Here is a 12,645-nt window from a genome sequence, read left to right on the forward strand (position 1 = left end):
TCTCAAGTCCATATGATCCTAATTTCCACCCATTCCCAACTTAGTGCATCCCCTTTCAAGACTCTTGGGTACTTCCTGTAGGTAGCACCTAAGCAAATAGAGCTATTTGGGGCCCCCTCAGAATCTAGAAATGGAATTCCTATGTCCTTGTCACTTCTCTTCTCAGGGGTCCCCTTTACCTTCATCCTACTCTCCTTACCCAATGGTAATGTCTGAGGCAAAGTTAATGTACTGCTGCTTCAAACATTTTCATTTACTTATTCATCTTTTTATTTCCCTCTCTCAAACCCTACTCCTTCTTTGATGCTCTCTAAGTTGGTAATTAATGGGGGCGATAGTAGTGGGGAAATGGCCAAAGAACTGGAACCCAGGAGCCTTGGACTGACAGTGCTGCCTTCTCAGTTACCACTGGGTGTAAGGTTGTATAAGGAGAGTTCAACCAGTTTGTCTAGGGCTCAAAAATGACACAGCAAGGGCTCGGGAAAGGAGAACTGGGGTTAAGAGCACAAGGAGAGAACAGGGGCAAAAAAAAAAAGACAAAATACACGTTGGCAAGAAAGAAGTCAACTGCAAGTAACACACACCAAAAGCTCGGAGGGCTGGGTGGGCAACACGTTGTCCCCTCCCTCTCCTGCTCCTCCCCTCTCTCTTGCTCTTCCCTGCTCTCACCAGAGAGGCACAAGAGTCCTCATCCTCTCTAGCAGCAGTGGGAGGGAACAGAAGGGCTCTTGTTTTTCTCTGCTTCCTTCTCGTTCTCCCTCTCCCTCTCCCTCTCCCTCTCTCTGCCTGTCGCCAGCTGCTGACCACGGCAGATGGCCCTTATGAAAACCTTTTGGAATTCGGCAGTCTACCCCCTGCCCCAGGGAATCTGTCTTTAACCGATGATTTCTCTCAATAGAAAAGAAGAAGGAAAAGAAGAACAAACAGAAACTTCCTCCTGGAAAACCAGGCTTTAGTCAGGGCCTGGAGAGCACACCCTAGACCTGGAGACCCTCCCAAAGCCTAAAGGGGTCTGCGTACTCGAAAGGTGTGCAGGATGAGGCTGAGGGAAGAAAGCTGAGCTGTATCTGTGGCACCCCCCTCTCTTTCCCATTGCCCGACAGTGGTGGGCGTGAGTACGAAACTGCTTCCACCAAGCCTGGACACCAACCAGCTCTGAAGCCCGTCAGCCCAGGTGTTGACAGCTGCAAGAACCTACTGAAGCTGAGTAGAGAGCATCCTTCTCTGGATTGGGAGCCCCCAGCAAACTCCTGAACTGAGCCCCTGAACAAACTCCCTCTGGTTGAAGGTAAAACTTTCTTTTAATTACTTCCCCTACCCTCATCTCTTCTCTTTCCTATCTAGCCTTTGGGAGATGACACCACCCTCTCAAGCTTTATTCCACACATTCTGAAAGGTCTTTTGAGGGGGAAAATGTAGAAGGAGTTTTTTTGATTCTTACATTTTCTTTCCTTTAATGCATCTTGCTCCTTTGTGCAGGCAAGTGGATGGAGCACCACAATACTGTTTTGAGTTATTTGGAGGAGAAACTCTGAACCATGAATTGAGAGTTTGGGGAAGACTGAAAGGGAATCTGGGACAATGGGGGACTTAAGTGAGAAAAGGAAGTTTCCTGGGGTCTCCTTGAGATAGCGACAAGTTTCTCTTTTCTTTTAGCCTTCTTATCTGTCATTATTCGCTGTTCCCTAAGAATTCCCTGATAATGTCCCTTATGTCTCAAGAAGGGACTGAGGCTTTATTTCATCCTCACTGACCTAAGGTAGAGAGCATAGTTAAGAATTTGGGGGTGTTGTAAACTAAAAATAAAAAAAATTAATTTTAAAAAGTATAAAAAATTTTAAAAGTTAAAAAGAAGAAAGGATGATTCCACAAAAAAAAAAAAAAAGAATTTGAGGGGCCAAGAGGAAGGGAGAATTGATCGATTTTGGTTTGACCATTCCCACTTAACTTCAGCTACAGTGAAGTGAAATGAAATCCTAAAGCCCACCACACCAAGGGTGAACATAGGGGCAGGATGTATTTTGTATACCTTGAGGAATGGGAGCTTTTTAGATCTCCATCCAGTCTGGTCATTTTTTTTTTAGTTTTCATATTTATTTTTAGTTTTCAATATTCACTTTTATAGGATTTTGAGTTCCAAAATTTCCCCCTCCTCCCCCCAAGACTGCATGCAATCAATCTAATATAGGCTATACATGTACAACCATATCTGGTTATTATTTATTTATAAGACTCAGGTTCTCTTGTTGTCTAGCCCCTAGTCCGTGATCTAGTCTCTTCTGACCTGATAAGACCCTATTCTTTTTGTTTTTTGGAGGCAATGGAGTTAAGTGACTTGCCCAGGGTCACACGGCTAGTAAGTTTCTGAGGCTGGATTTGAACTCAGGTCCTCCTAACTCCAGCAACTGTGTTCTATTCACTGTACTACCTAGCAGCCTTGATCCCATTCATTTTAAGGGTATCTGCCTCTGAAATCTTCAGTTAGCTTCGTATCCCCCAATTAATTATAAATAGATTCTGGCATTACACAGAAGATATGAGAGGGGTGTTTCAAACTGTTCTACATTTACCAATCATTTTAATATCAACTTCTTGAGTTTTCTTTAAGTGCCCCCTGGATGGTTGGGGGAATAGGATATATCTATCTATCTATCTATCTATATATATATATATATATATATATATATATGGAGAGAGAGAGAGAGAGAGAACTTAACGTGCATTGTGACCCAAAATTAACAAAATACAAATGATATGCAGTTAGCTACATACTTCAGAGGATGGGTAGTTTGAGTACATGCACTGCAGCCGCCTTCCTCCAGTTCTTCTAACCTGAACTTTCATTTCCCATCCCCCATCTCCAGTTCTTCCTATCACTTCCACCCGAAAATCCCTATCTGTTTCAAAGTGGGAAGCATTCTAGGCTAGTATACGGAAATGAAGAAGGCATGATTTCTATGAAGATTTCATTACTCTCTCAAAAGACCTGTGTAAAAGGAATGGAAACAAGAAGGTTCAAAGAGAGGTTTCCTAGAGATCAAGGCCTAAGACCCTTTTCATTAACTATCATCAATGGCATGTTTGCATCTGGTAATGTTAATCAGGGCAGGATTTTTTTCTGTTCTTCTCTTAAGTGCCTTTAATGAGTCTGGCCTTTGTTTGAATGGGGCAGGTTAAGTGGGATCTTTTTTGTCTTGGAGTGTTTCTCTGATCTAAGACAATTGGGAGTCATTGAATTGTATATGATGTGGTACTGGTGGTTGGGGCTTTCCCACACTCTGTGTTAGTGATTTCTCACACTCTAAATGGTGAGCCTCGAGCCCTCAGGGTCCTGAATAGGGTATATGTACTGGAAGGTTAGCTGTTGATTTTGTGGGGTACACTCATTGAAAGAATGTAGGTGAGGAGACTCTAGGCAAGCCGTTGAACCCGTCCCCCACCCCTTGCAACCCAGATGTCGGTGCTTCTCTGGTAGCTATGAATTGTGATTTGGTGATGTTTGTAACTTCTGTTTGTATTTGCACTGAAGTGTATGTTTGATTAAACCAAGATTGTTAACCCCTTAAAGTTGCTTTCCTTAGAAAAGCAGATCAAAGAACATGCGTTAGCAGCCCTTCTGTATGCTGGTTGTTGGTCTTTCACAGTAGCTGCTAGCAACATTGTTGTTACACATCTCTATTACTACTTAATTAAATGGTTATAGACATAAAGGACACAAAGATAGCTAGATGAGTGTAAAACAGGAACATGCATTAAATAAGTAAATTAATTATTTACTGATCCAGTCATATATAACCTGAAGCTTAACCTTTTAAGTTCTGGGTTTGCTACTGGATGCAATCACATAGGCCCTGTGATAATCCCTAGGGAAGGCTGTACAGACCACAGGAGTCCCAGAGGAAGACCAAGTGGTAGCCGTCCCTTAATCTGTGGGGATCACAGGGCCTCCTAGGAGTCAGACCCTGAGGAGGACCCAAGTGATGTCCCCTTAAGAAGGCCGTGCAGACCACAGGGTTCCCCAAGAGAATCCAGAGTGGTAGCCCTCTTAACACCACAGTGGGGAATCACAGGACACCCCAAGACAAAAATCCAGGAGTAAGCCCAGTGAGCTTCCACTGCCTATTGCTTCCCTTCACTTAGCCTTAGGAAAATACATGTGATTTACCCATGCTCACCCAAAGAACTCAAGACCAGAGTGGGCAAAGGAAGGCATTTTATTACGTTGCTTGAGAGAGCAGGTTTAGTGCTAACAGGAATACTCACAGATACAGCTGCAGGAGCAGGGGTAACCATTCCCTCCACTCCTGCTAGAGTTATGGTTAGTTTACAGTCTTTGTTTTTTAACATAGTTTTCCTAGGTTATACAGTTTATACAGGTAGGATAATAAGGATACAGAAGCAAAAGTGAAGTTAATTAGATTTTCCTTGTCTTAGTTTAGGATTAAACTATATTCTTTTACTTCCCCTACTTTCCCTCTTTAACATATGCAAATCAGTAGGCCTGGACTTATCTGAGTTTAGGACGTCTACATTCCTTACTCCCTTAAGTTCCCTCCTTAACATACGCAAATCAGTAGGCCTGGATTCTTGACCAAGACCAGACCCTAGATAAGCTTGAACTAGTTCAAGTGGGTTTGGCCTCTCTAATTCCCCAGACTGCCTTCTCAAAAAGTATGCACATGCATACAAGCCTCTGACCTCTCACCTGACCGACCTTGAGGCCTGGTCTCTGCTAAAGCTGGGGTGGGGGAGGGCGGGGAAGCATACCTTTAGTTCTGTGGAAACAAAACTCCTCCTCCCATTTCTTACATCCTCTTCTCTAAGAGGCTAGTGCTACCCAATAACTTCCCTTATATCTGTAAAACCTTAAATACCAGAATTCCCAGACTTAAAGTTACTAGAGAAACAATCCCAAGGCTGACATTGTCCAGGAAATGCCCCCTTCGCTTGAGAAGGCTGGATTCTAGGATCATACTGACCAGGACCTTGACATTGACCAGAAAATCTCCCCTCCATCCAGGAGGTATTGGGGTTCTTGGATTTTGGTTCCAGGAACAATCCTCTTAGGCCAAATGGATGATAGTAATGCATCTCCCATGTGCCTTTGCCCAAAGGAAGTCATTATAGAAGGGAAGATGAATTTCAGAACCCTCAGAGCCCAGGTCTTACTCTCTACTCTGTCTTCCAAAAAGGCAAAAAGGAATGAAAGGCTTGGTATGTCTGCTTTAGTTTATAGGTCCCTCACAAAGGAATACTCTGACCCACTGAGTGAGTCAGCTAATCTATTCCAAATCTATCCACAACAACCAAAAACAATCTCTAATCCATAAGACTCAATCACTGGCCCTGGAGTGAGTTATCAACGTATCTACAAAAGCCAATGAATATAGAGATACAGAATTAAAGTCTCAGACAAAGGTTCATTTCTCCCCAGAGCCTCACAAGTTGATTATGGAATTTCCTGACCTTATACGTTATATACAATCAAGGGGGGAAATGTATATTGTATAGATGTATGAGGTGGGTGAGGTTCAAAAGAGGTGAGCATATTTGATGAAGTTGAGTTGGGAGGAAAGTTATCCTTATTTTCCAATTAGTCCAAAAAGGTTTCCTTACTATTTTAGTAACTGCTTCTGTGCTCTGAGGCTGGAGATTTTAGTGTATGATCAGGGCCTCAATTTAGTCTCCATAACTTATTCTGATATTTCTCTTCCTCACCCCTGGGAAGTCCTTCCCAAGATCTATCTCTTACTGTCCTGCTGCAGTTTGGGGCCATGCAAGGAAAGGAGGTTTTCTCTGAAAAGCATAAAATTTCCCTCAATGCCCTTAAAGGGGCATTATTCTAATCTACTATCCCTCATTTCTAAAAACTCCAAGTACTTTAAACTTATTCACTCTTTTACCCCTCATGAAAAAGAAGAGAGAAAGCCAATAACTTATTCTTTGAGGAAAAGCATAAAGCCTCTATTTATTCAAGGCATCTCTTAGACAAGCAGGTAGCAGGGCCTTGGTGGAAGACAGGTGGGTCCAGACAATGATTTCAGCCCTCTTCTTTCTGAGAGTTATGGCCGGGGTTATTGCCTTGATGATCTTTATTGGGTGAGCCAGAACACCAGGATTTTAATAATAGTGCTATTCGGTGGGGGTTTTTCTGCCTCTACTGTGTGTCTCAGTCCCCTTGTTTCTCTTTTTATTCTTGTTCTTTTTCTCTTCTCCTTATTCTCTTTGTTTCTGAGAGCTAGTTCCAGTCTGCGCTCCTGATTTCACTGGAGTAATCCACCACATATTTGTATGTTTTCTCCTCTTTAGTTCCATCTAGTGACAGCCAGATAGAGGCAGACGGTGACCAGCCTGTGACCCTACTGTTTATACAAGCCAGGAAAAGAAGAAGTTAGTCCTGTCTGTACCCAGTAGAGGGGCAGTGCCTGAACCACACCCAGATTTTCATCACTGTCACTACTCTCCTTTTCCTAGACTTTCCTGGATCTAACTATATCTGATGTTTAACTTTTCCCTGAACTATTCATTCTGCTGATAACCAAGCCTGGATTGAACATAATCTTTGTGGTCATTGGAGAGGGTTTACCCCTGGAACACAACCTACTTGCTTCCTTCTAGCCATGGAGCATCCTCAACCTGGCCAGCCATCTTCTGGCGAGATCAGGACTCCAGAAGCAGACACCCTTGAAAATAATGAAGTCCTATCAGAGTCAGAGTTGGACCCTAAAGATAAAGCTACTCAAGATACTAAAGGTGCAGTTGGAGGGCAAGAACCAGTAGACCAAGTCTCTCTGCTTGCCCAGGACAAGGATAACCTGGAGTCACCACCTCCAGAAGATGATCCACAGCAACCAGGACCAGCCCTCGGAACCCAGACCTCAGAAGAGGCAGTGAAGGTAGAGCCCAGCCCTCAGGAGCTTCCCCAGTCTCCTTCAAACCATCAGCATGAGCCCGACTTTTATTGTGTGAAGTGGATCCCCTGGAAGGGGGAGCGGACACCCATTATCACTCAGAGCACCAATGGGCCTTGTCCACTGCTTGCCATCATGAACATCCTCTTTCTTCAGTGGAAGGTATGTACATATATGCGTGTGGTGGTGGGGGCGGGGTGTGCACAGGAGGAGTTTCTGCTGAGGGGAAGGGTAGAATGCCTCATTCTCTAGCTACCTTCCACATCATTCCTGTTTCTTTCAAATGGTAACAGAACTTCACATTATGCCATCTGTTTCAGTAACTCAGAGACAGATCCTACTCTTTTTTGTCCTGTCTCCTTGAAAAATGAGAAGTTTTTCCTGGTATTTAATCTCCATTTTTTTTTTTTACTGTACTTGTAGATGTTTTTATTCATATCACTTCATCCCCCTAGCCTTCACCCACCCCTCACATAGGTCCCTTTCTCTACAATGCTTTGTATTCTGGAGCTTGTGAAAGGACAGACACACTATTAATTCTTTGGGTATTCCTTCTTATCTTCAGGTGAAGCTGGCCCCTCAAAAGGAAGTGATCACTTCAGATGAGCTAATGGCACACCTTGGTGAGTGAGTTGCATGTGGATTGGAGTGGTTATTCAGTGTAACTCTGCAGGGAGTTGATTTGTCTACAGGGTGTTCCTAAAGTCTGGACACATAGGCAAAAATGCATATTTTCAAGAAATGAAATGAATGAAATTTTCAACAACATTTTATTTAATTGGAATATTAACAAATAACATCTTTAATATGATTTCCATCATTTGTGATGCAAAGGCTGATGCACTTTGCAAGATTCATGTGAGCTCAATGCAATAACTCCACATTGCCGTCAATTTTAGCACATTCGCTCTATATGTTCAATCAAGTGTGTTGCTTCTGTGATTTTCATTGAGGACACCTTCTCCTTTAGCATACCCCAGAAAAAGAAGTCAAGGGGGCTAAGGTCTGTTAATATTCCCAATATTTCAAAATACGCATTTTTGCCCATGTGTCCAGACTTTAGGGACACTCTGTAGAATTGAAATTCAGAATAGCAAGGGGTTTTCCTTGTGAGACACTTTCTATAAATCCAGCTTGTAAAAGAACACCGGATTGGTAGTCAGGAAACCTGAATTCAAGCTATTACTTGGCTACTACCTTTCTGCCCAGCCTCTCTGGACTTGTTTGTTCATTTATTAAAATGGGGGGTTGAAACTAGATGTATTCTAAGATATCTTCATATCTGGGTTCTCTTATGGATCTCCAGTTCTCCAGGGTAAGGGAAAACTTGTTTGGGAGGTTTGTCAGGGTTAGTTCATAAGGGACTTTCTACTGTAGGAGACTGCCTACTATCCATCAAGCCACAAGAGAAGTCAGAAGCACTGCAGCTAAACTTTCAGCAGGTAAGGCAGGAGGGACTTCAGAGATAGAGATCTGAAGAAAGAAGATTTATAGGGAACGGAGGTGGGCAATTTACCTTTGGGCACTTTAGACAAATCTCCCCTCTTTCTCTAGTGTGTTTCCCTTTTCCCCATTTTTAAGGCAGTGGTTCTTTCTCCTGTAAAGATCCTTATCTATTCGGGTTGAAGAAGCAAAGTCAGGAATTGGAAGATGAGGGATGCAAGGTTCTAGGGGAAGGTGAATCAAAACTGTTGGGCCCAGGGAGTACAGAAATAGCAGGATTCAGTTCTCTTCTTGAAAATATGTGGAGGGCATAGAGGTATGGGCTGGCTTTTTTTGTCTCTCTCCCCCCCACCCCCCCACCCCCAGAATGTGGATGACGCAATGACAGTACTACCCAAACTGGCCACGGGTCTGGATGTCAATGTGCGCTTCACAGGCGTCTCTGATTTTGAATATACACCTGAGTGCAGTGTCTTTGACCTACTTGGAATTCCCCTCTACCATGGTTGGCTGGTGGATCCACAGGTGAGGGTGAAAGGAGTTCTATTTCTCCAAACAAAACTGAAGCAAGAGAAAGTGCTGGGGAGAGTGGCAGAGACAGAATGGGGGTTAAGAGGGAAGGGAGAGGAAGAGGGCTGAGGGGGCTCTTAGAATACAGAGGGCAATGGCTGATGAGAATTTCTGGGCAGATTAACCTTAAACAAAAGATATTAAAAAGAAGTGTAAATACAATGTGCAAACCTGTACCAATTCTTTATGAGTTGAGAGATCAGGAACCTTTGGTCATGTTACTGTAGCTAAGGTGGGATACAGGAGGCATCCTACCTACATCCCTGGGGTGATGAGGAGGAGATTCTCTTCATTCATTCAACCTCATCTCCCCATAGAGCCCTGAGGCTGTGAGTGCAGTTGGCAAACTGAGCTACAATCAGTTGGTGGAGAAGATCATCACCTGTAAGCACTCAAATGATACCAACCTTGTGACAGAAGGTAATGCCCCTACTCTCTACCCTTAGAACACAGCCCCTGATTTATGGGAAGGGGAGACAGAGGCAATATTTGGGGAGCTAAAGATAATTGCACTTTAAAGCACCCCCAGAGTTTTAGGGTCATTCCTGGGTGATCCTTTCAGCTTCAGACTCTGGATCTAAACCAAAGTTCATCCCAATCTGTTTTCCTTGCCAGGCCTAATCGCAGAGCAGTTCCTGGAAGTGACAGCAGCACAGTTGACATACCATGGACTATGTGAGCTAACAGCAGCTGCCAAGGAAGGAGAACTCAGTGTCTTTTTTCGAAACAATCACTTTAGCACTATGATCAAGCATAAGGTGATAGAGATTTCAGAGGATTAGGGGCTTGTGTATTCCCACTGACCTCTTTCCTACATCATATTCTCCCAATTCACTTTGTTCTAACTAATGTCCTTGGATGAAGAATTTAGTTGTGACTCCATCTCCATAGCCCTTGGATAGTAGGCATTGCAGTGAGGAAAAGGCAGAGAGAACAGGACCACAGGGATCACATACTTAAGATATATTTATGCTCAGATAGCCCCTTATTCCCACATAATGCTCTAAGGTACCTTCTAGCTCTAAATCTATGATCCTATGGAAACATGTGCTAAAACAAGATGCATATGACTATAATTATGCTCACACTCTTTCACCATACCCAGGAGATTCAAATGTGCCCCAATTGCTTCCTAGAAATTGTACCTTCACAAAAATCCCTAAGGCTCCCATCAATTGTTTACTGAACACTCTCTTTTACTTTGACAGAGTCATCTCTACCTACTGGTCACTGATCAGGGCTTTCTGCAGGAGGAACAGGTGGTTTGGGAGAGCCTGCACAATGTGGATGGAGACAGCTGCTTCTGTGACTCTGACTTCCACCTGAGCCAAGCTCTGGGCAAGGAGGCTGGGGCGGGGAGTGGGGCTCACTCTCAGGAGACACAACGACAAGTGGATCAGGTGAGTGGGCCAGGCAGGGGCTTATGTGGGTTTCATGGAGCACCAGCAGTTAAGGAGTAAGGGACATAGTTCGATGTTTAATTTGTTTTTGATGATCTGGTCCAGTTTCTTAACCATTTCTGCCATCAATCTCTTTGGCAGTCTGGTGAAGCCTACAGACTCCTCACAATGGTTTTTGTTTTATTTTCCCCAATTCATAATTGAAGGAAATGCTAGATTTCAATTAGAGGTTAGTGAAAATAAAGTTGCATTTTTACCCATTCCAAGTTCACAAACCCCCTGAAATCTTTCCACGGACTCCTGAGCCTGTGGATCTCAGACTAGGGGTAGTAGAGTCAGTGATCAGGTTAGTAGACTATCCATCTTCTTTCTTTCTTTCTTGTCCTGCTTTCTCTTTTCCTACTTATTGTCTGGGATATTTCTGACTATACAAGGTTAACTGGTTTTTTTTTTTTGTCTTTGACTGCCAGGAAGAAAGGCCTGGTGATTTGGGGTGGGGTAGGAGGAATGAGGGATATTGGTAAAGCTAGACCTGAGTTTCCCTAGTCTTTCTTGGGTCTTCCCTAAAGTCTTCTCTATAGTCCTCCTCAGCCCCATGTTTTCTTTTTCAGGACTATATGATTGCGCTGTCCCTCCAGCAACAGCAGCAACAAGGCACCTTGGGTCTCAGTGATCTGGAACTGGCCAGGCAGCTGCAGCAGGAGGAATACCAGCAACAGCAAGCACAGCCTATGCCACCCCGTGCCCCATCCCCACAGGTAACCCCCCATCATATTTTCCCAGTACTAGCCCTCGTACTCCTTCCTGTCAGGGCCTGCTCTGCTCTTTGCTAGTCCTTGTCCCCATGTGTCCCTAATCTCAACGTTCCTGGCCCCTGCTTTTCTCATCTTCAAACTCCCATGCCTCCCAATACTCTCCCCTTCCAAGATTCCATCAGTACTTCCATTAACTTTTGTCTTTTCTACTGTCCCATCAGCCTAGAATCCCAAACTCTATTTCTGCTACTTTTCTAGGGCAGATAGTTGACTAATTGTTCATGTTGATACAGGAGAGAGGAGCCTCATCTGGACGGCCAGCTGGAGAACGTAGGCAGCGGTCAAAGCAGGAGTCAGACTGTGTCCTTCTATAGCTGCACCCCAAGCCAAGCTGCTGTGCCTAGTCTGACGTGCCCCACTTCCTTGAGAGGCTTCTCATTATGGTTCCTCCATTTGCCTGCCTGCTCACCCTAGCCCTTCTGGGTTTTCTTAGTAGTGGGGTACTAGGGAGCAGGGAGCAATGGCCATGGCAAAAGCTGGTCAAGTCCATGGGGCTATTCTCAGTGTTGTCCAAGGGTTGTGCCTCCTATATCTCATACCCACCTGCTGCTGTCCCCTGATCCTTCTCCCCATTATACAGGGAAGCATCAAGATGAGGGATGGGGTTCATGCTGCCCCATCTTTTGCTCCATAATACAAAGACACTAATGCCCAGACTCAGGCTCCTGGGTGAAATTTCTTAGTCTAGAGTGTCCCTTTCTCCCCACCTCCAGTTGGCTGGACTTCTCTTGGCTGTCCCCAGGGTATGCTTCTCTTTTTGGTTTCAGGGTTTTGTTTGGGTTTCTACCTGGCATTTGTAATGCCTTCTTAGAAGTTTGAAAATAAAACTTCTTTCCTGAGTTTGACTAGTTTTTTTTTTTTTAACCTTACCCTTCATACCATCCTATGGGGCAGGGTGGAGTAGAGTATTTGTCTTGGTGAGATGTGGAAAAAGGGTGAGGAATGTGGAGGGCGACTTGTCCTAGGGCCAACAGAGAGAGCTTAAATTCCATTTTGTTGCTCTTGGTTTTTCATTGTAGGTCCTATATACATAGTGTTCCAATTCTAAGTCATCACTATAAATCAGCATTGGTGCATGAGATTTGGGTCAGGGCTACATGTTGATCATAGAAACTCTGAAAGGTATCATGGTCCCATTGCCTATACCCCACCTAACAGAAGATATTTCTCCTCTTGCAACCTGTGACTTTGTGTCTTCTGCCCTGTGGCTATTTTCTTAATTGTTGATCTAAATGATTATCTTTCTTCCCCCAGGAAGGGTGAATGGTGGGGGTGGGAAGGAGGCCAGGGTCTGTAGTAGAGGAGGTGGATCTAGAAACAGTTCCTGTCTGTGTTTTGAAAGTGCAGATCAAAAAAAAAAAACCCAACAAAGTGCAGATTAAAGCCTCTCTAGCTCTTAAGTTCTCCACCCAAGGGAAAGCAAACCATAAACTTGCCTGTAGCTTTTAGGCACTTGTGAGATTCTCCACTGATCATATGTACTTTGTAAAGAGCCAGGGCAAAGCT

General features: G+C 44.0%; 1 protein-coding gene across 2 annotated transcripts; it reads left to right on the forward strand.

Moving 5' to 3' along the window:
* The first annotated feature begins 690 nt into the window (after positions 1-690).
* On the forward strand, positions 691-11,978 carry MINDY1 (MINDY lysine 48 deubiquitinase 1). 2 transcript variants are annotated; one of them, XM_036766501.1, is made up of 10 exons: positions 691-1,288; positions 6,310-7,073; positions 7,477-7,534; positions 8,289-8,353; positions 8,721-8,879; positions 9,242-9,344; positions 9,540-9,682; positions 10,133-10,324; positions 10,936-11,082; positions 11,373-11,978. In XM_036766501.1, the coding sequence occupies exons 2-10, from the start codon at positions 6,621-6,623 to the stop codon at positions 11,451-11,453; spliced, it is 1,401 nt and encodes a 466-aa protein (XP_036622396.1). In that variant the 5' UTR covers positions 691-1,288; positions 6,310-6,620; the 3' UTR covers positions 11,454-11,978. The 2 variants fall into 2 exon arrangements, with proteins under 2 accessions (XP_036622396.1, XP_036622397.1); XM_036766502.1 differs by having other exon boundaries at positions 700-1,288; positions 6,619-7,073.
* The last annotated feature ends 667 nt before the right edge of the window (positions 11,979-12,645 follow it).

This window comes from Trichosurus vulpecula, chromosome 7 (assembly GCF_011100635.1).
Source record: "Trichosurus vulpecula isolate mTriVul1 chromosome 7, mTriVul1.pri, whole genome shotgun sequence".
NCBI lineage: Eukaryota > Metazoa > Chordata > Mammalia > Diprotodontia > Phalangeridae > Trichosurus > Trichosurus vulpecula.